Source organism: Talpa occidentalis, unplaced genomic scaffold (assembly GCF_014898055.3).
Source record: "Talpa occidentalis isolate TD23 unplaced genomic scaffold, MPIMG_talOcc4v2.1 talOcc4.9, whole genome shotgun sequence".
NCBI classification, from domain to species: domain Eukaryota; kingdom Metazoa; phylum Chordata; class Mammalia; order Eulipotyphla; family Talpidae; genus Talpa; species Talpa occidentalis.
This window is the reverse complement of record NW_023605305.1, coordinates 15,928,839-15,952,753: the sequence shown is the minus strand read 5'-3', so window position 1 is coordinate 15,952,753 and position 23,915 is coordinate 15,928,839. Positions and strand designations below refer to the sequence as shown.

Sequence of the window (23,915 nt, the reverse complement as noted above, 5' to 3'; positions counted from 1 at the left end):
AGAGGCTGCGGGCAGCTTCGCAACCCAGAGCTCAACCGCTGCGCCACTGGGGAGGCCCCAAGAATCATTTTCGTTACAGTTTAGCATGGTTTAAAATCTTTGAGAACCAGAAAACTACTGTGTAGCTACAGGCTACCTTTACTGATTGTAAATCTCAGAAAACACCCTGAGAGCACATGCTGTGTACTGGAAACACAGAAGTAAAACACTCAGCCTGATCTCTATAGCTTACCACTTACTTGGAGGTAGAAGATATTGTTAGGCAAGTAATAACATCATTATAAATAATGGTCATATGCAGTTAATACTATAGGAATTCAAAGGCAGGAATAATCAGTAAGGACTCAAGTGGTCAAGAAAGGCCTCAAGAGGAAGTGGCCTCTGAAGAGTGAGGTGTGACTAGGCAGAAAGGGAAGAGAAACCCAGGCAAACAGAAAAGTGGCACAGTGGTAGGAATTTGAAGAGGATCTATAAGGTGATAGTTTGGTTGGAAATAAAGCCTTTTCATGAGCGTAGCTAAAACTGGAAAGGCAGGCAAGGGGCTGACCATAGCAGGTTTTAAGTGCCAACCTAATGAGGTTGGGATTCAACCTCTAAAGAACAAAGGACAATAAATATTTCTAGCAGGGAACATGGTGAGTACAAAGTGATAACTTAGAAAAATTAGTCTGTGATAATGTACAAGATGGAATGAAAAATGAAACAAGTCAAAAAAATTAACTGCAGTAGTTTAGTTTTAAGGTTAAGAGGACATGGTATCAGTAATAGGAACACAAAGAAATGAATGTAAGAAACATGATTTAGTGACTGTCTGTGAGGGAAGGGTGATAACATCAACAATTCCTCAAATTTCAAACCTGGAATGGTAATATTGTAAGTAAATTCAGATAAGGAGCTATTCTTCCTCTTTTGGGGATTTTTGCATAAGTAACATTATAACAATTAGAGGGAAAAAACATCATTCCCCTCTCTTACTATCTAAAAATACTACCTTTTAAATTTATCATAAACATTTTCTTTCTTTTTTCTATGTTACTATAATATTCCATCAATGTGATTTAGTAATTATATATAAACATTACTTCTAGATTGTTCCCAATTTTTAACTATTATAGATTAAGCTAAATTGAGCCCCACTGTAAAAGCTAATACAGTGCTTACCATGTAATATTACAAGTACTACATAATAATTCATTTATTCTGTACAACAACCTATAAATTAGGTACTACTACATTACCCATTTTATACATCAGAAAACCAAGACACAGAGAGGTTAAGGAACTTGCCCAAGATCACACAGAAAGTGTTAGAGGTGGAATCTAAATACAGAAAATAGGTTCCAGAGTAGGCAGGCACCTCTTTCCCCACCTAAAGATAAATTTGCATTAGTGGGAATATCATTAGGTCAAAAGGCAGATGTCTGAAAATAAGCATTATCAATCAGTTTAGGTAGTGGGTGAAGCATGAGAAACATGCTCAATTTTAGAGGAAACGAGTATATTCAGAGATGTTAAAATAGAAATTGCCAATATGGTCCAAGTACTTAGAGGCTTAGCAACTGGTTAAAGAAAGATCTGGGGACCTCGCCGGTGGCGCAGCGGTTGAGCGCTGGGTTGTGAAGCTGCCCGCAGCCTCTGCAGTGCAGGTTCGATCCCCGGCTGCTCCCCGGCCACCGGAGGTGGGTCCCACATGGCGCGCAGACCTCTCCTGCCTTGTGTGCTGCTCCCCTCAGCAGTGCTCCCCTCAGTGAGTCTGCCAGTTCTGCTCCCCGTTCTCTGGTGAATTCTCTCACCCTCCTGCGCCTCTGACCTGTACCCCGTTCTTGTGTAAATAAATAAATCTAAAAAAAAAAAAAAAAAAAAAAGATTCCCGAAGGAGAAAGCAGAGAGCAAGAAAATCATACTGCCCATGGCAGACCCTTGTGGCACTGCCCACTTCTAAGAAGCTTTAGAGTCAAAGGATGAAGATGAGACTCAACCTGAGGTAAGGAAGAATAGCCAGGGAGGCACCACCAGAGTTGGAGGACAGAATGAAAGGGGATTTAGAAAGAACAAAGTTTCAGTGGAGACGGGATGAGGAATAGGATCAAATAAAACAGAAGAAAAGTAAATAAAAATTCAAAAATGGTCACTAAATTTAGCAATTTAGATGACCACTGATTAAAATACCTAAGTATGGTTTGATATAAAGGACAGTAATTAGATGAAGAAAGAGTTAAACAGGAAAGGTTATTTAGCACTATCAGGAAGGGAATCGGGAATTATATTTCACCAGAGAGAGTATGTGTGTATATCTATTTCATATTGCTAATGAGCCAAGATAATGCAAGGGAATGGTAGCATACATAATCCAAAAATAACTTCTATTTGGTTTTAGAATACATTACATGCATCTTTTTTTTTTGGGTGGTAGCAGATTTAACTTTCTATTTATATTTTGCTTAGGCTATTATTTAACTCTTAAGTACTTTCAATATTCTTTTTTTTTTTTTTTTTAAGAGGCATGTTTTTTTTTCCCTTTATTTATTTGTTTGCTTGTTTGTTTGTTTTGTTTATACATGCACTGGGTACAGTCAGAAGCGCGGGAGGGTGAGAGAATTCACCAGAGCCAGAGCGGGGAGCAGAGCAGGCAGAAGGACCGAAGTACACTGCTGAGGGGAGCAGCGGGTGGCAGGAGAGGTCTGCGCACCATGTGGGACCCTCGACTGGTGGCCGGGGAGCAGCCGGGGATTGAACCGGCGCCGCAGAGGCCGCGGGCAGCTTCGCAACCCAGCGCTCTACCGCTGCGCCACCAGGGAGGCCCTCAATATTCTCTTTGCATCAGATCTTAGACTTCCTTTTTTGTTACTGCTAAGACTATCCACAAGTGTGGATTCTGTAGGTACATAGCTGGAAGAAGGAGAGGCGTGATATGACAACAATTTGGGTACAGTGTGGTAACAACTAAGCCAAACAGCACACATATCAACAACACAGGGTGAGTCCATTAAGATTACTTTTTATCATAACTCCTTTGTAGCACAATGATAAGGCATCTAGTCTTGGTTCTTCTCTTTTATGCCAGGTTGGACCCAAGTTCCAAACACTGAATATTTACACCATTAAATATTTGCCATGTGTGGATTAAACGAGCAATTTTCAAACTTTTACACTTGATCTTAGTCAAAAGGCCAAGAACCAATGTTTTTTCAAAATTTTTTGATGGAAACCCATAGTAAGAATTTGACATCTTGACCTAGTACCTTATACACACATCTGTATGCAACAAAAGGTTCACATAACAATATTTACTCTTGTTACATGGTATACATGCTGATATTGCTACTATTTCACCTTTTTTAAATGTTGATAAAAATGGCAGTCCCTGGTCTAGGAGTTAAGTCTCAGCACTCTCACCACCGTGGCCTGAGTTCCATCCCTAGCCAGAGAGCTAACCCATATATGGTGCAGCAGACCTCTACTGTCTCTCCTGCTACTCTCCTTAACTGTATATTTCAGTAAATCCACCTGTCTTGTTCTCCACTCTGTCTCTGGTGAATCCTCTCACCCCCTACACCTGTGGCCTACACCCCAGTTCTTATATGCATAAATAAATAAAAATAAATCTTTAAAAAAAAAAACAGAAACAAAAAACCTAAAGTCCTTAAAAAAAAATAAAATCTTAGGGCCTCTCCGGTGGCGCAGCGGTTGAGCGCTGGGTTGCGAGGCTGCCCGCGGCCTCTGCGGTGCCGGTTCGATCGCCGGCTGCTCCCCGGCCACCGGAGGAGGGTCCCACGTGGCGCGCGGGCCTCTCCTGCCGCCCGCTGCTCCCCTCAGCAGTGTACTTCGGTCCTTCTTCCTGCTCTGCTCCCCGCTCTGGCTCTGGTGAATTCTCTCACCCTCCCGCGCTTCTGACTGTACCCAGTGCATGTATAGACAAAACAAACAAACAAACAAACAAACAAACAAATAAATAAATAAAAACATGCCTCTATTAAAAAAAAAATTTAAAAAAAATAATAAAATAAAATCTTTAAAAAAATAAATGATGATAAAAACACACTAAAATTTATGTTGTAACAGTCTCAACTCACAGGCTGAAAAATAACACAGGATAGGGTAGTTGTAGGCTTTGTCTTTAGAGCCGTAAGAAATACATCATTTTAAAAACCTATAATCAAAAGCAACATGAGTGCCCCCCATAATGGGATAGAGCTAAAAGTGTAATGGAATACAGTGGTTAAGGTAGATGGAAACAGTTTTTCTACTGGGAGAGAGGATGTGAGATAGATCAGGAATGACAAGCAAGAGCCAAAGTGAAGGGGGCACATCTGGCTTCAGGAATGTGTGCAGAAACGACAAAAAAAACCCAGTAAAAATTATGTGTTTTTAAAGGATTTCAATGGTTACTGAATAAAATGTTGTGAAGAAAGAAATCTTTCTCTCTGAGCATTTCTCAATCTGAGACCTATGAATACTCAAGATGGACATGAAAACGACTGCAAGATATTAAAGGACATTTGAAATTTACAGAGACTAGATCTAAAAAAATGAGGACCAAGCCTGCAGACAAACCCTAATGAGATACAACATTGAGATTCTTCTTCATTTAAAGTCATTTTATTAATAGGTCAATAATATGTTATTACTAATAACAGCAGCAGCAGCCACCACGTAATGAAGGCCTCCTAGACGCTAGGTTTGTGCCTAGATCTGTAATGTACGTGGCTCTTGGGTCACAACAGCCACCTACCCCTATCTTACAGATAAGGAAATTGAGGTTCAGAGGCCTAACCAAGAGCCAAGTTGTTTCAATTTTACCCCGTCTTTCTATTAAAACAAAATCCTTTCCTATTAAAAAGCAAACACACAATACCCACAAAATACCAACCTGTTCAGAAGTAGATAAGGGGAGAGGCAAGGATCCTAATTCCTTTAGTAATTCATTCGTTTCCTTAGCAAGCTGATTTGTAGAGTGTTGTAACTGTTGCCTAAGAGGGGAAAAAAAAAAAATAAGATGTGTTTTAGGACATTCTCACTTCTTGGGAGCTGTGACAGTTAGCAGCACCTCCACAACGCAGGAAATGAAAGAGCACTTGAAAACACGAGTTCCTAGATGCCCAAGTCCCAGAAATACAATCTAGTTAAACCCACTTCAAAGTATCTTCATGTTACTGAGTAGAAAGAATCTGCTTCAATGAAACCTGCTGAAGGAAGCACAGGTCAGGAATTTCAACTCTTTGGGAAGAAAAGAAAAGCCCATCAGTAGTTCTGATAGACTGTAAGACCAGTTGCCCTCTCACCTCAATCTAATGGTTTTAATACATGAAACTCATGAAACTCTGGGACTGAAGTGCCCAGGAGCTCTGCATGGTTCCGTGTCATAGTCACTGACTAGGACAGAAGCCAGGTCCTGGTGGCTGAAGGAAACGTGCTTCAAGAGCAGAGCTCCTACCTTGGGAACAACCTCTGAATTCAACTCCCACATCCTTGCTTAATGGTGGGGTTTGTTCAGCTTTATGCTTGGCTTGCTTGCTACCTGTCCTTTGTGCTCGACTTTTTGGCTCTTCCCTCCAAAACAAAGAAGTTTTATGCTGTGTAAAAATATGTAAGGGGTAGAGAGGAAAGGAAATTAAAGAGGGAAGAATATGTAACATGTTAAGTGGGACTGGAAAGTAGTACAAAGGCAGGGGATTCCTCCCACTCCTGGTTTCATTTCCTCTGTGGCCATTTATACAAGGTTCTAAGGGAGGTCAGAGAAACCACACTACCAATTGTTAAAGTTTTTCACTACTATGAGCTCTCCAAGGTAAAACAAGGAGAGAGTCGAAAACAAGAGGGAATAAATAAGGAGCCTGTACATCCCAGATAGTATAAACATATCCAGAGGTATTTCACATCTCCCTGGAAAAAGCTCAAAGTGGTTACTCATTCTCTCACTTTATTGTTTAGGACAGGAAACAAAGGTTATTCATCTCAAGGATGAAGAATAGAACTGAAAGCGGATATGGATTCAAGAAGGATGTAATTAAGAGTATCACAAGTCCCTATGACCAGCCCACTGTTGTCTCCCTCACATTCTGAACCAATTTTCTAACAGTAATAGAGTTGGAAATCCAACTAGGGCAGATGAGCCCTGCAGATTATCAGGGGTCGTCTGCCATCTATGAGGCTCAGCTAAGCAAAATAGTTTATTTTAGAATGGTAGGAGCACCATTTTCTACTTCCCTAAATTGTTCTGCTGAACTGCCCAAGGGGAAAAAAAGAAGCAGAATTCAAGGACTTAGAGAGGCAGAGAAGATCACACCCATTCATTTATCTCACTGCCCTCTTCCAGAACCCACTGTCATGCATGTCCTGTTGCTGCTTATTCTGACTTCACAGAAACATAAATTGCCACGCAGCCAGGACACTACGTGTATCCCCAAAGGGCTCTTGTAAGCCCCAGGTTTCTTAGGAAGTTACTCACAGATTTTCCTGTAGTTTGCTTGAGTCCTGCTTAGTTCCTAGTTGGCTCATCAAATTCTTTATCTGTGTAGCTGGGAAAAGGGGGCGGGGGAGGAAGATTTATTAGAAAGAAAAATACACTGATCATGAGCACCCTACTTCTCTGATTGCTGGTCTCTTCACACCCCAAATAAGTATACACAACTAATAGAACGCATGCTGTCATCAAAACCTTGGCATATACATTCCTTCCTAAAACTAATTGTGAGGTTCACTTTTCCCCTATAGATTAACTATGTCACTAAGTAGAGGGTGGCAGGGTTTTTTTGTCACCCCCAAAGAACTTCCAGATTTCCAGATTTTCCATGGTTAAAATTTTTATGTCTTTGGAAGGGTCTTGATATCAAGCCTGCAACAATAAAAATTAAATCCACTAATATTCAACCACTTCTCTAGAGCAAACATTTTTGGAAAGACATTACATATTTACTATTAATAACAAGTTACAACGGATTAAGCACCTCTATGTGTGAGGCACTGTGTTAGGAATTTTGCATATCTTATCTCATTAACTTCCACAGCAACAGTCTGAAGTAGCTATATCTCCAGTTTGCACGTGAGGAAGTATTTTATATAAGGGTATGTAATTAATGAACAAGCAGAACCAAAAACTTCAATCCTAGGCATATCAGACTTCGATGCCAGAGTTCTTTCAGCAATGCTGCCTACAACTACAGTTTTGTTCAGACAACTCTCTACCTGGTCGAGATACTCTACTAAGAGTAGGAGTGGCCATGTTTGAATCCTGGATGTTTAAGGCCCTAGTCATGGACCAGGAAAGTCAGAGATCCAGAGGAACCAACTATCTAGGGAGGAACACCAACAACAGCCTGCCTGAGAATCAGCATCCCTGATGCTCATGGGTTTCTGCAACAGGAATAGAGCCCCTGATCTCTTTGGGGCCCTGCTTTATAGTTTCTCTGGCTGGCAGAGAGAGTTGAGGGAGATTTATTCATTTATTCACCATTCATTTGTAGACGTTGGTATTTTGCTGTATGGCTTTTTGTGTTTGCTTGCTTCTTTTAAAAAGCATTCATTGTTTCCTAATTACAAGTAGCCAGAGTACAGAACATAATAGTACTTTTTGCCCAGAGGAAACACGATTATCTTCAAGTTTCACGAGAACTTCAAGAGATAATATATACAACAGGTATATGACTCTTCCAGCCAAAAGACATTCTCCACTGTAAGGATCTGTCCTATTTTCTCAGGATTAATGTGAAAAATTCTCTTGTGAAACACCAGACTGCTCAATTACTGGCTTCATGGAAGATGAGAAAACCAAGTCATCTTATACAATTTATGTATACATTATAGGGGCAATATACATATAATGTTTCCAAAGTCAATGAGAAAGAACCCTCACTTATTGGAGTTTTTAATTAAAACAATTAATTGTTCCTTAGCATACACCTAAAAATAAAATCTGGGGGTCATGGTCCTATCTTGTCCCTAATTTGGTCTCCAAGAGCTGTAAAAAGGCAAGCTAGAGTTATGAAGCATCAATTACCTTACAAAACAGTGATGTACTAGGAGCCTCTAAGTCTGAAGAGAAACAATAATTTAGCAAGAATCCTCTGGTTGATTGCTTGGCGACTACTCCTAAGTAGAAATTGAAAACCTAGTGCAATATTTGTGATTTATAAGAAAAATATAGGCCTCCCCAGTGGCGCAGGTGGTTGAGTGCAGAGCTGTGAAGCTCTCCGCAGCCTCTGCAGCGCAGGTTCGATTCCTGGCCAGCCAGGGAGATACCCACACGGCACGGCAGACCTCTCCTGTCTCGCCTGCTGCTCCCCTCAGCAGTGTTTTCAGTCCATCTACCTATTCTGCTCCCCACTCTGTCTCTGGTGAATTCTCTCACCCTCCCACATCTCTGGCCTGTACCCCAACTCTTATGTAAAATAAATAAATCTTAAAAAAAAGAAAAAGAGGGCCTCCCCGGTGGCGCAGCGGTTGAGCGCTGGGTTGCGAAGCTGCCCACAGCCTCTGCGGCGCCGGTTCGATCCCCGGCTGCTCCCCGGCCACTGGAGGAGGGTCCCACATGGCGCGCAGACCTCTCCTGCCGCCCGCTGCTCCCCTCAGCAGTGTACTTCGGTCCTTCTGCCTGCTCTGCTCTCTGCTCTGGCTCTGGTGAATTCTCTCACCCTCCCGCGCTTCTGACTGTACCCAGTGCATGTATAAACAAAAACAAAGAAAGAAAGAAAGAAAACATGCCTCTATAAAAAAAAAAAAAAAAAAAAAAAAAAAGAAAAAGAAAAATATATTTGGTGATTCAGATGATCAAAATATATTTCTCTAGACATTTGGTCTTCATCCATGATTTGGCTTCCAAAACCCTAGAAATTACCTGAATGTTGAGAGTAATAAAGATGTCTTTTTAACATTAATTAGCTGGCTTTTGGAATTCAGCTAAGGATGGGGGTTAGTTGCCAAAAGCACCAACCAGTGTGACTAGGGGATTAGAGTTGTCAGTTCCATCCAACCCCTGACCCAGGTCTCCAAGGAGGTGTAGGTGAAATCAGTCCCCAATGGCCAATGATTATAATCCATCATGCCTAAGTAAGGTGGTCTCCATAAAAACCCAAAAGGACAAGGTTCAGAAAGTTTCCAGGTTGCTGAACACTGGAAGATGCGGAAAGACTGGTGCCCTGGAGAGGACATGTCCTCTCTGCGCCCCTTCCCTGGGCCTACCCTATGCATCTCTTCCATCTGTATCTCTTCCATCTGTTCCCAAGTTGTGTGTCTTTATGACAAACCAGTCATCTACTGAGTACAAGGGTATCCTGCAGTTATAACAAATTAAGAGAAGTTGAGGAGGAGACTTGGGAACCCGATTTTATAGCCAATTGGGGAGCAGTGCAGTAACAACCTGTGATTCCAACTGGCACCTGATATGGGGGAGAGGGACAGTCGGTCTTGTAGGTATCAAGTATCGAACCTGATGCTGTCTCCAGGTAGACAGTACAGAATTGAGTTGAATTCTCAAGAATTGCATTTTGTGGCAGGGAAGCCTACACACTCACTCATGTTGGACTTGGTCCCAGGAACCCATTCAACTGCCCTTAGCAGTATGTACAAGTTACTGCACTCTAGGTAAAGTCACTGTACCATGGGTGTTAAAGAGTAACCATTTCCAAAGTCAGGAATATATGAATTGGGCCTCCCAGGAAGAGTGGGTTAAGTCTCAGCACTATGAAGCTATCAGCAGCCACTGCTGGCTGCAGCACGAGTTCCATCCCTGGCCAGGGAGCTGACCCACATGGCACAGCAGACCTCTCCTGTCTCACCTGCTGCTCCCCTTAGCAGTATATTTCCATCAATCCGCCTGTTCTGCTCCCCACTCTGTCTCTGGTGAATCCTCTGACACACCTCCCCCCCACACCTCTGCCTACAACCCACCTCTTGTATGCATAAATAAATCTTAAAATATATATATATATGGGTTTATAACACTTCAAGTTATGATTTTATCTTATTTTGAGACTATGTTTTTCTAGCAAAAATTTAACTACAATTTTATGATAGATATAGGATTCTCTTGATTTAAAATTTGCCTTTTAATAAACCTCCCTAATATATATGTGTGTTATATATATAACATATGTTATATATACAACACATACAATACATATAAAATCTATGTTAACATATATAACATATATATCAATATAATTAATATAATCAATATAATATTGATATTAATATCAATATATTAATACTAATATAATATATAATTAAAATTATATATTATATATTGAGTTATATATATGTTATATATATAACATATACACACATATTCTATTGAGGATTTTTCCTTTTTTTTAGATTTATTTATTTATGCATACAAGAGCTGGGGTACAGGCCAGAGGTGTGGGGGTGAGAGGACTCGCCAGAGACAGAGTGGGTAACAAAACAGGCATATTGACCAAAATACACTGCTGAGGGGAGCAGTGGGTGAGTCAGGAGAGGTCTACTGTGCCATGTGGGTTGTTCCCTGGCCAGCTGGGGGATCGAACTTGTGCTGTAAAGGCTGCGGACAGCTTCACAGGTTGCATCTTAACCCCGTGCGCCACCAGGGAGGCCCTCTATTGAGGATGTTCTAGTTTGATGGCTCCATAGAAAAATGTAAGCACTGTAATTACTGCATTCTGCTAAGAGAGCATTATATAAGTTATAAATACCACTAACTTGAGGAATTTCCTTTTTACCTTGGTACATGGGGATGACTAAAGCTATCAAATATCGAGCCATATAAATAATTTATGAAAGAAGGCAGACCTTAGCATTTACTATGTTCTAGACACTGGGTTAGGTACTTGATGTAGTATAATAAATGTATGTGGTCTTTGTCCTGGCTCCTGGCCCAAAGATCTGGTAAATCCTTGGAATTTCCTGAGTGATAGGAATATGTTTTGTTATTCATAAAAAGCCCTTTTCTGAGCACACTGAGTCCATGCTAACGAGGTGACTTAAAGTAGGTCCCCTAGACAGCCTAAAGTTGGGTGGGACTGGTCCCCAAAACGATCACATCATTAGTCCCACCTGACCACCTCTGTGAAGGCAAATAGGGGTTGGGGTTTGCAGATTAAACTATAAAAACTTATAACTAGATTTGATGAATTTCCTGGGTGGTGAAAGAACACAAATGCTAGGAGGGTGTTGTACTAGAGAGAGAACAGGAGTTCTGAGCCTTTTTCTACATAACTTGTCCTGGGCATCTATTCCATCTGGCTGTTCCTGAATTACTATTTATGATAAACCTGTACTCTAGTAAGGAAATGTTTTCCTGAGCTCTGTGAGTCGCTCTAGTAAACTAATGTAACCTGAGAAGGAAGTCACGGGAACCTCCAATTTATAACCTGTTGGTCAGAAGCACAGGTGACAACATGGACTTGCAGCTGACATCTGGAGGGGAGGGGTAACCTTAAGGGCACACTGAGCCTGTGGGATCTGATACTAACTCTGGGCAGGTAGTGTCAGAATTGAGATAAATTGTAGGTGACTCCAAAGGTGTCAGGAAAATCTGAGAATTGCTTGGAAAACCCACACATCTGGTGTCAGATTAAAATACTGATGGTAGGGCCTCCCCCGGGGTGGCACAGTGGGTTGAGCGCAGCACTGTGAAGCTGTCCACAGCCTCTGCGGCGCGGGTTCAATTCCCAGCCGGAAAGGGAGATTCCCACATGGCGCAGCAGACCTCTCCTGTCTCGCCCGCTGCTCCCCTCAGCAGTGCTTTCAGTCTGTCTGCCTGTTCTGCTCCCCACTCTGTCTCTGGTAAATCCTCTCACCCTCCTGCACCTCAGGCCTGTACCCCAGCTACTGTATAAATAAAAAATCTTTAAAAATAAATAAATAAATAAATAAAATACTGATAGTAGAGGAAGCACTGGAGTGTTTTCCCTTTATACTTGAAAAACATTATTTGATACCAACCACCCTCTAAAAAGCACCCATACAATATTACAGATGGGCACACTGAGGCTCATGGGAGCTACAGATTTCATTCATTCATTCTCTCCTGTTTCAAGCTCTAGAAAACAAATGCTATCTAGAAGCTTATTCAAAGTGATAAGTGCTATCGGGCCTCCCCTGGTGGCGCAGCGGTTGAGCACTGGGCTGCGAGGCTGCCCGCAGCCTCTACAGCGCTGGTTCGATTCCGGGCCACCGCAAGTGTCCCACATGGCACAACAGACCTCTCCTGCCTTGCCCACTGCTCCCCTCAGCAGTGTATTTCTTGGTCAGTCTGCCTGCTCTGTTCCCTGCTCTGGCTCTGGTGAATTCTCTCACCCTCCCACGCTTCTGACTATAACCAATGCTTGTATAAATAAATAAATAATAAATAAATAAAAATAAAATGATGTATTTTAAAAAAGCAACAAAGTGTTAAGTGCTATAAAGAAAAATTAACTGAGAAAAAGTTAAAATACATTGGGGTAGGAGGGACTAGGAATGGTGCAGGTGGCCAGAGAGGTCTCTGATAAGATGGCGCTGAGCCAAGATCTAAAGTGAGAGATGAAACCAGGCAAATATCTGGTAAGGTTTTCTAGCAGCAAGGGTATTAAGTACAAAGTTCCCAAGGCAAGAAGGCTGGTGTGCTGGAGGCCAGCGTGGCTAGAACAGAATAAGCAAAGAGAGATAAAGAGAAGCAGCCCAGGAGGCAGGGGAGCCAGATTGTATGGGGCCTTGTAAAGTACTGCGAGGACTTCAAATTTTAATGAAATGGGAAGCCACAGAAGAGTTTTAAGCCAAGTGTCACTGCTGACTCCAATGGCTATCTTCTTTGAGCCACATTATGTTCTTTAAAAGGCTGACACTGAAAGGAAATAAAATGTAGTAACAAAGGGCAGAACTTCACTTCTCAGAGTTCCACCCTGCTTATCTGATACCTCCCTAGCTTAATAGCTCCCTGCTCCAGATAGGCTGATGTCCTTGCTCTAACCTGTTCCTTCTACAACTTCCTTCCATTTGGAGGAATATTCCAGTGTATGCACCAGAGTCTAGCAGAGTGCCAGGTACTCGATGGGTACATAAATAAATGGACTGATTCAGTTAACCTCACTTTTATATCATAATATTTTCTTTAGGCAAAAGAGATGAATAAACGAATAAGAGCTAGGACACCTGAACTCTAAGCCAGACTTGACCATGCTAATTAGATGTATGGCACCAGGCAAGTCATTTCATTTTGCTGGGTTATTTTTACACCAATTGTATATGATACTCCAGCTTGACTAACACATTCATTACTTACTATTTGTCACAGTTACTATTTGTGTAGGCTGGTTTTTATTTTTCTCATAAAAGCAGCGATGGAGGACTAAATGAGCTCTTAGCACTACACCACTGCTCGTTCTAAAATTCAGTAATAACGAAGGCCTCTACTCCCAGCGATGCTGTGTAAGCAGGGAGTGTTTCTGGAGGGCAGAGACCATATTCTACTCATTGTATGTGCATAACCAACATACACACACACACACACACACGGACCATATTCTACTTATTGTATGTGCATAACCAACACACACACACACACACACACTCCTCCAGAAAATACTTGGTTGAATAGATGATAACAAAAAAAGGTAAATCTTACAAAAAAGGTCAAGGAAACAACTCATTTTATTGACTGTCTCTATAAAAGAGCACTCTCCTTACAAACTCCAGTACTATGACAAAGAGTCAAGTTATTAATTATCTACCAAAATATATTAAATACCTGAGAGAGGCAAAAAGGATGTTTATAGAATATAAAAATCTATAAATAACCAGCTGTTCTTTGTATAGTCTCAGCTGAGAACTTATTTTCACCTAGACTTTACTGCACTGTGTTTATTGAGATTACCTGAAGTTATGTGTGTGAGGTGAGGGGCTGGGGAAACACAAGGCAGTGGGACATAATAGGGGCATTTGCTAACTAAGAACTAAACTAACCAATTAATCTAAACTTCTACCAACATTTCCAAAATTCCTGAATATTAAGATATTTTTCTAAAAGTGTCTAGTAAGACTCAGGTACCACACACCCCAAAACTCAAATCATAGGGACAGTAGCGTCTTAGTTTACCGTAACTCAAAGAAGTAGAACTTTCTGTACGCCACCCTCCATAGCCACCAACATCAGGGATTTATTAAAAAAAAAATACTGACTCAATGACCCATCTATTTAACACCTAAGAACTGTATCCTATAATAACCTAAAGACAAAAAGAAACATGATTTTATATATATGCTATTTTCACTTGCGTGTACTTAAATGTCAAAGGGTAAAATGATAGTTTTTGCAAAGATTTTTATCAAAGTGGGTTGAATATACAATAAAAAGGTTTTCTAATCAAATCACTCAATGAGAAAATTTATTTTCCAAACATCCTAGTAAACAGGAGTTTTACTTCAAGTTGACATTACAACACACTGAATAGAAATAACCAAAATGCTCCATATTCCTGGAGACCAGATGACGAGGCAAAGGAAAAGGCAACTTCAGGTCTCTGTAAGCAATTTTGTTATTCTTAAAACTAGGCCTCAATTTCTCCTATCATTGACCTCTTATTTTTAAGAGCACGTCTTGGTTAAAACTTTTTAAAGACTCGGAAGCAAATCAATTTATTGTACATTACTGCTAACATCCACACTAGGAACTGCTCTAAATTGAATACTCTTGATGTGCTTTTAGCTGATATCAGCTTTAAGCAGAATTGAACCTCCAAATGAAGCTAAATCCAAATCAAAGTCTAGTTATATAGAAGGCAACCACCATCACTGTAGTTTACTGTACAATGAAACCCAATGAAGTGGGAAAAAGTAATGGGGAAAAATTTCTCTTCATTCGACAGACTCTAATGCTCTAATTCAGTCTATTTAGAAAATACATGTGGGGCCTCCCCTGGTGGCGCAGGCTGTTGAGCGCAGCGCTGTGAAGCTGTCCGCAGCCTCTGTAGCACTGGTTCATTCCCAGCCAGCTGGTGAGGGTCCGACATGGTGCGGCAGACCTCTCCTGTCTCGCCCGCCGCTCCCCTCAGCAGTGTATTTCGTCAGTCTGCCTGTCCTGTTCCCCGCTCTGTCTCTGGTGAATCCTCTCACCATCACGCGCATCTGGCCTGTACCCCAGTTCTTGTATAAATAAATAAATAAATCTTTAAAAAAATACATGTGAATTCGGCCTGGTGGTGCAGGGGTTAAAGTCTCAGTGCTCCCTGCCAGGGAGCTAAGCCACATGGTGCAGCAGACCTCTCCTGTCTCACCTGCTGCTCCCCTCAGCAATGTATTTCAGTAGATACGCCTGTTCTGCTCCCCACTCTGTCTCTGGTGAATCCTCTTACCACCACACCTCTGGCTTACACCCTAGTTCTTGCACGCATAAATAAGTAAATCTTAAAAAAAAAATACATGTGAATTCGGGAAAAAAATTATTTACCCCAGGGCCTCCCCGGTGGCGCAGCGGTTGAGTGCTGGGTTGCGAAGCTGCCCGCAGTCCCCGCAGCGCCGGTTTGATCCCCGGCTGCTCCCCGGCCACCGGCCACTGGAGGAGGGTCCCACATGGCGCGCAGACCTCTCCTGCCGCCCGCTGCTCCCCTCAGCAGTGTACTTCGGTCCTTCTGCCTCTCTGCTCCCCGCTCTGGCTCTGGTGAATTCTCTCACCCTCCCACGCTTCTGACTGTACCCAGTGCTTGTATAAATAAATAAATAAATAATCTTAAAAAAAAAAAATTATTTACCCCAAATGACAAAATGATAGCCTATGTGGTGATTATGACAATGAAGTCATCTCAGTGTTTTACTCTGAATATTAGTTTTTTATGTAGCTACATAAAGACCTGACTTTTAAAAAGTAGCCACTGTATTACAATAATGCTCTAAATTAAACTGAAAATGAATACTAAATATCAAAGGTATAAGCTTCCATTTACCATACCAGTGTGTGATGGTTAAGAGCACAGACTGAATTAAGACTGCCTATGTGCTGTCCCTGCTTCCACCACTTCCTAGCTTCATGGCCTTGAGCAAAAGGCTGTAATCATTTACTGTGCCTCAATTTTATCACCTAAAAAAATGGGAATAACAAAAGAGCCCTCAAACGGTTGTGAAGATGAAATAAGATGAAGCTAAATTTAGAACAGTACCTGGCACATAAAAGATCTCAATTAAGGATAGCTATTATCAAACTCAAGATCAAGAAAAATGTACTCAGCAATGATGAAATCAATTAAGTACATAGTGAATGCCAACTACATAGCCACTGCTGTGCCAGGCACTATAGTTAAAGAGAAATATGTAATGCATGGTCACTCTATCCCCTAACAGTGATCTCTCTAACAGGAGTGATAAGGTCAAAAGACATGAATTAGTTAAAGAATACAAAAAGACAAGTAAGTAGTATGGTTACAAATTCAAAGGAAAAGAAATGATGGCTAATATTTCTTAAACACTTTCTATGTTGTAGGCACCATTGTAAGCATTTTACATAAATTACCTCATCTTATCCTCATAATCCTAAATAGATAATAGCCATTTTATAGAGAAGTAAAGCAATGCTTACACAGCTAGTAAGAAGACTTAGGACTTCAGCCCAGGCAGTCTGACTCCTGAGCCTGTGGGTCCAACTACTGACTTACAGCGGGGGCGGGGGTCTTAGCAAAGAACATCACTGTTAACTACATGTCCACTAGACACCTTCAATCATGCCACGTTAATAAATCCATTTTACAGATGGGGTAACAGACAAAAAGAGGGAGACAGCCTGCCAAGGTTAACAGTATACAAAGAAACTGTGACTCAGTCACAGATCTGCTGACCCTAAAGCCCATGTTCTTTCCAACTTCACTCTTTTCTTTCTTTTTTTCTTTTTTCTTTTTAAGATTTATTTATTTATTTATACAAGCACTGGGTATAGTCAGAAGCGTGGGAGCGTGAGAGAATTCACCAGAGCCAGAGTGGGGAACAGAACAGGCAGACTGACGAAATACACTGCTGAGGGGAGCAGTGGGCGAGACTGGAGAGGTCTGTTGCGCCATGTGGCTGGGGATTGAACCGGCGCTGCAGAGGCTGCGGGCAGCTTCACAGCCCAGCGCTCAACCACTGTGCCACCAGGGGAGGCCCCCAACTTCACTCTTTTCAAAAGTAAAGGAAGACTTAATTACTCAGGGCTTTTACATAACTAGGGAGGTGGGGAGCAGAAAGATATTAAAGAAAAGAATGGGCAAAAACCGGGTTTAGAGATGTTTAGAAAAACAGCCTGCCTATAGCAAAGGGGGAAGGGACTTGAAAAGTGTGGTTCATATGAGTTAGGATGGCAGAGCAAAGGAAAGCAAGGCAATATTAAGACCTGGTAGAGTAGGCAATAGAGGGCCACTACAGGCTCTCGGCATTGAGTGGCATCATGAAAACAGGATTTTAGACACACTGCTGGGAGCATTACCAGGAAGATGAGAATGAGAGCAACTACAGAGATACTGAGAGTGTGCTACTGGTACAGGTGTTGAGATCATGGAGACTTAAGGTAGCAATGAAATAAAAAGCAAGCGGCAAATATGAAAATAACTTTGAAAGAATAACTCACAGGATATCATGAGCATCGGTTTTAAGTTCAACAGCTTTACATTTTTTTCAGTAAACAAAATCATATCAACAGATGAGCAACATTAAAGAACAGAAGTGTTGTTCTTTAATCTTTTTAAAGTTAACTAGGAGGCTATTTCCTCTATCTGCTTCAGCAATACTTGCCCAGACCCTTTGTTCCGCAACAGACAGAGTCAAGTATTTCTCCTCTGTACTCCTCACATACTGGTAACAACCTCTTGTACTGGGCAGTCAACCTTAGCTGTACCTATAACCACCCATACAGTGGCCTGCCATATTTCGGGCTGATCTGCTCAGAATCCAAACTCATGTCTATGGCTTATCAGGTGAGAAAAAGAGAACAGATAATCTCTCAAACTTTCAATGGGTACAGTTCCTTTCTTGCAGGGCTATATGAATGTGGTTACATGTCTGTGAAGTGACATTCAGAATTATACTAGCTACCCTGGCCAAGTCTTGGAAAGCTTGGGGCAACAGGCACTAGCCTGATAACTGGGTAGGAGCAATGCCACCCTATCAATTTCAAATTCAATTCTTTATTTTTTAGATTTATTTATTTATGCATACAAGAACTAGGGTATGGCCAGAGTTGTGGGGGGTGGTGGTAATAGGATTTACCAGAGACAGGGTGGGGAGCAGAACAGGCGGTTCTTCTGAAATACACTGCTGAGGGCAGCAGCAGGCAAGTCAGGAGATGTCTGCTGCACCTTGTGGGTCACAAGGGATCCCTGGCCAGGGATCGAACTTGTGCTGCAGTGGCTGCGGTCAGCTTCACAGTGCTGCATCTTAACTCCTTGTGCCACCACCAGGGAGGCCCCAAATTCTCAATTCTTCACCAAACAATGCCAAGGGATGAACTCCAACTCCCATTGCCTAGGGTCATAGGATGTGGTAGGTACCACACAGAACAAAAAGAAAGAAGGATGAAGAGTTCTAAGACGGTAGAAAAACCTCAATCATTCAAATCTATTAAGCATCAAGACACACATACATATATATATAATAAAATCCCTGGGTACCTCCCTGACCTCTTTTTTTTTTTTTTTCAAAGATTTATTTTTATGCATACAAGAGCTGGGGTACAGGCCAGAGGTGCGGGGGTGGGCAAGGTGGTGAGAGGATTCACCAGAGACAGAGCAGGGAACAGAACAGGCAGAATGACTGAAATACACTGCTGAGGGGAGCAGCAGGCGAGACAGGAGAGGTCTGCTGCTCCATGTGGGTTGCTCCCTGGCCAGGGATAGAACTCGTGCTGCAGTGGCTGCGGTTAGCTTCATCAGTTGCGTCTTAACCCTTTGCGCCACCAGGGAGGCCCCCTCTTTTCCTACTATGCTCTCCACTGCAACTCAGCCATACTATTCTCCTTGCGAATCTTTGAACACACCAAGGTCTTTGCTCTTGCGAGTCCTTCTGCCTACAATGCCTTCTCCCAGAGACTTACCCAACTTCCCCTTGGGTCATTAAGGCATCTACTAAATATCACCTCTTCAGGGAGGCCTTCCTTGACCAACTGACCTAATAAATAAAGCACACCACCTTCTTTCTCTCCTCAGTCTCTGTCCCTTTTCCCCGTTTTATTTTTCTTCATAGCACTTAATACTTGACATTAGTTATACATGTGTATGTACGCATATGTGTGCAATACATATACATATACATACACAAAGACAAATACAATCACACTCTCAGGGCAGGAATTTTGTCTGTCTTGTTTATCATTCTATCCCCAGCATGTAATAGGTACTCAAAGAATTTTTGTTGAAGAGTGAATGAATGAATCTACCATATGCTTGGGACTTAAATAAGTACTAGAAACATAAAAATCAGTAAGTTATGTCTCCCTGCTTGAAAGGAACTAACAGTCTAGAAGGGGAAGAAACACTACAAGAAGAGAATGCTCCGCAGCTTCATGTATTCCTATAAGAAAGTAAAAAAAATAAATAAATAAATAAAAAATTTGTAATTTGAAATGTTAAATGTTTCAAAAATGTAATGTTAATTAAAAATTGGAGAAAGGCTAATTGGTGGTGACATGAGACAGACCTACTTTCAAATTCAGGTACTGCCACTTGGTTGCAGGGTAATTATTTAACGTTTTTCAGTCTGTTCCTAACCCCCAAAATGGAAATCCTATAATAAATTCACAGAAGTAAGATAATGTATGTAAAGCATTTTCCATATGGTCAGCACAAAGTAAGCATACTAGCTAACATTTAGCTAGTAATGTTAGTGGTTGACTTCAATGATCGCTGAGTTCAATGCCCAATCAACAGCTAAATCTTAACAATTCTATCACCAAAGAACCTTTCCTATGCATTCCTTCTTCTTTTTTTTAAAAAAGATTTATTTATTTATTTTTAAAGATTTATTTATTTATGCACACAAGAGCTGGGGTACAGGCCAGACATAGGGGGGTGAGAGGATTCACCAGAGACAGAGTGGGGAGCAGAATAGGCAGACTGACTGAAATACACCGCAGCAGGCGAGGGGGGAGTGGGGAGCAGCGGGCGAGACAGGAGAGGTCTGCCTCGCCATGTGGGTTGCTCCCTGGCTGGCCGGGGATGGAACTCGTGCTGTGGATTGCTTCACAGTACGGTGCTTAACCCCTTGAGCCACCAGGGAAGCCCTAAAGATTTATTTTATTTATTGCTGCATACAGGAACTGGGGTATAGGCCAGAGGTATGGGGGTGAGAGGATTCACATGCAGAACAGGCAGATCTATTGAAATACACTGCTGAGGGAAGCAGTGGGCAAGGCAAGAGAAGGTCTGCTGTGTCAAGTGGGGATCGAACTCAAGCCACAGTGGCTGGCAATAGCTGAGACTTTAACCCCTGCCCCACCAGGGAGGCCACCTATTCATTCCTTCCTTTATTTCACAGTCCTCAACTGGTGTCTCCAATTCCAGTCTCTTCCTTCCAATTTAATCTATATATTCCTGAAGAATTCAATCCAAGCCCTTTTAGCTTAGTAGTAAAAGTCCTTCATGTGTAGGTCCCAACTTACCTTTCCAATCCTACTTTGCACTACTTTCTGCAGTCTACCACTCTAGTTAAATTGACTTACTCTACTTTTCTATATACAGCTCATGCTTTCCTACTACTAAGCCTTATACTCAAGCAAATACATGTAGAATGAATATTTCACAAATAGGTATTAATATTAGATTTAGCCTCAACAAGAAACTTTTGGTCTTGAACCAGAATTTTCTGATCTAACTAGTATAACACTTCCCTCACAAAAGGTAATTGGAATACAAAGTACTATGCTTTCTAATGAGTGGCCATATATATATTTTTTAATTTCTGGATTTCAACAGGTTTCATAGTCTTCTTTCCACTTCCAAATCATGGTCTCAATCCCTTCCCATCAGAAACTTCATCTCTTAGGCAGCAGCTCCCCCCCGCCTGTGCCTATGCAGGTGCTTCTCTTCACCAACCTTCTCCCTTTGCAAAGCAGCAGAGGCAGCTCTCCTCCCAGGGCTGCCGCCTGTGACTATGCAGGCTTCTCTTTTAACAAACCTGTCCCTTTGGGGGGGGCAGCTCTTTCTACATGCTTATGTCTGTGCAGGTGTCTTTTACTCTTCTCTCTCTTTTTATAATAAACCTGTCCTTTGGATATTAAAAAAAGAAAAAGAAACATTCAACTCTTAAATTCTACATTTTGATAAATTGTTCTTTAAAAGATAGGACATTCAGGGCCAATTAGTTCTCCCTATTGACAGAGTAAGACAAAGCTTACAAAAACAATAATAACAACAATGAAGATCACCATTCTTTCCAAGTAAAGTTGCTGCGGGGACCTAAGATGATTTTCAGGCACAAAGACCAAACAGTATTTGACTCACGCTACAACAGTCTCACTCAGACCCTAGTGGTAGAAAAGGAGTTTTAAACCAAGACATTTTGAAATCCACCACCAGCTTTACCATGTCTTACTTGTTAAGTGATTGTGGCCAAGTCCCTGAGCTTCTCTCTATGTATCAGTTTCGTTCAAAAGAGTAGCTAAATAAGGAAGGAAAACAAAAGTCTCACGGTCTAAAAACCAAAAGTATATGCAAATCTTGAGCTACAACAGACAAAATAAGGTCAGTGGAGATGTTTTCGGTTAATTCTTGTTATTTAAACAGAAGTCATCTCAGCCCTCAAACAGCAGTCATCGTATCTGATTTCCAGTGTCACTACAGAAAGAACTGTGTATTAAGTCACCCAAACACACACACTCTCCACTTCCCTTAATTGAAAGTTGCTGATTGCCAAGGAACCAGAGACTCAGCAGAATGTACACCTAAAGCCAGAGTCAGTAAACAGCTCCCAATCGGCCGAAGAGGCAAGAGAGGCGGGTGGGAGGAAGGATGACAGGAAAAACCCGGCTGACCACTGCGCCAAGTCAACTCACTCGTTGCTCTCGAAGTGACACACACCCCCTCCCACCCGAGGATGCCAGGTCGGGGCATCTGGCCCCATCTCCGAGGACAGAACTCCTCAGAAGACAGCTTCAGCTGGGGCTCCGGATTCTCAGGAACCCCGGGCCTGACAGGTTCGGGGATGGCAGTCGCCGCCCCCGGAGTGCAGAGCCCAAGACAGCTTCAGGGCTGGCCTTGGCCGAGTTCCTGGCCGGGCTCCGCGGCCCGGAGTCTCCCCCAGGCCTGCCCTCGGGACGGCCCTGGCCCCTCACCCGCGCCCCCGCCCCCCAATTCGGTGCCCAGCTCACTGGCTTGGCTGATCCGCTGGATGTTGCCGCTGCATGTCTGGATGATGCTGTTGAAGTCCCGGAGCTGGGGCCCGGCGGGCCCGGGGTTGCGGTACATGTCTAAAGGGCCGTAGGACATGACCAGGAGCTGCGACGGACGAGCCCTGCACCGCGCTCGGGCCGGAAGCAGCCGCCAGACCGGACCCGCAGGCTGACCGGGAACCGGGAAGAGAAAGGGCGGGGCCGGGGCCGCGGCTGCGTGCGCACTAACCCCACCCGCCCGCAGCGCGCACGCGCCGCCCGTCCCGCCCCGCCCCGCCCCGCCCCGCCCGCAGTGCGCAGGCGCCGCTGGAGCTGGCGCCGGGGACTGTCGCTTGGATACGGGACGCCCCAGGGCTTGGGGATACGGGCGGGGCGATGACGTCATGTGTTGGGGGCTGGGGTGGGATGTGCTGGGTGCCGGAGTGGTTTCTCTCCAGAGCACGGTAACCGGTGAGAAATTTCGATTAGCAGAGAACGGTACCGACCATCTCAGCCCTGACATTCCTATTCTGTTCAATTCTGAAAACTCAGGCTCAATTATCAGCAGCCCTGGAATTCCAATCCCTTCCACCCGCCCCCCTTGAAATTCCTCTCTCTGCTTCCATCCTCTAGGGCTTTGGTCGTATTTGCAGAGCACTTTTATGGTTTACAAATCACTTACATTTCTCCCTACATCCTTCTTCTCAACCAAACAATAAAATGATAGTAATATTCAGCACATTCTTTGTGTTCATCCTCACAGCAATTCACTTGTTCGTAAGCTCACGGCCAAGGACAATTTCTGACTCTATTTTTATCTTCAGAACAATCGATTTGTAAAATGTTGAGGTAACTCGGCAAAGAATGCGTTATTGTTTTCCCTTTTACAGATGAAAAAAGTAAGGCCATAGAGGTTAATTTGCTTTTTTGAGATTTGACAGCAAAATTACATACACTGAACTAATTCCACAGTCTTATTACTTCCCTAAAACAAATTCTCATATTCCCAAATGCATTGTCCATCTAAATCCCGCCCAAATAGCCTCTTCAACTATATTCCAAACCAGGATTTCTTAGATAACTAGACTTGAAAATGATTTCCTTTATAACTTGGGTGGATGATCTCAGTTCCCATAAAAAGACATTTTGTGAGCTTATGGTAAATGGAGAGACAGAGGTAGGACTTAAGAGGAGATCAAAATGGGGAGTAGAGAGGGGAACTGGCAGTGCTTGTTTCCGGTGTTCTCACTCTACCCCACCCAGTCTACTTTGCAATCTCTGGGGAATGGCAAAGAGGAAGTTGCTTGCCTGTTTGGGAGGGAACTACAAGTGGGTGAATGAACCCCGCGTTCTACCATAGAATTTCTGTGAGCAAGAATGTTGTTGCAGCATGTAAATGGGCTTTTTTTTTTTCCTTATAAAAAAGCATCAGTGACATTTGGGGACTTTCATTCAGGTTATTAAAACCCTACCATTTCTTAGAATCTTTGGTTTAATGTCAAATCTTACCGTAAATCATGTAAATTGTATTTTTTAGCCCATAAAATAGTATTCGGAATATTTACATTTGACTCTAAAGTGAAGCTTAGTAAAGGTTTTTTTCCCCTAGGAATTGAAGATACTATGCTTGTTTTCTTTTTCC

At 42.5% G+C, this 23,915-nt stretch overlaps 1 protein-coding gene across 1 annotated transcript in view; it reads right to left on the bottom strand.

Annotated features, from left to right (window-relative positions):
- The window catches only part of STX12 (syntaxin 12), a 33,116-nt gene extending 10,622 nt beyond the window's left edge, over positions 1–22,494 (bottom strand). Inside the window, exons 1-3 of the mRNA XM_037501054.2 lie at positions 22,274–22,494; positions 6,449–6,518; positions 4,871–4,970 (exon numbers count right to left, since the gene is read on the bottom strand). Coding sequence (XP_037356951.1) covers positions 4,871–4,970; positions 6,449–6,518; positions 22,274–22,391 — 288 coding nt within the window. The 5' untranslated portion in view covers positions 22,392–22,494. The remainder of the gene's footprint in view (positions 1–4,870; positions 4,971–6,448; positions 6,519–22,273) is intronic.
- Positions 22,495–23,915: the final 1,421 nt, after the last annotated feature.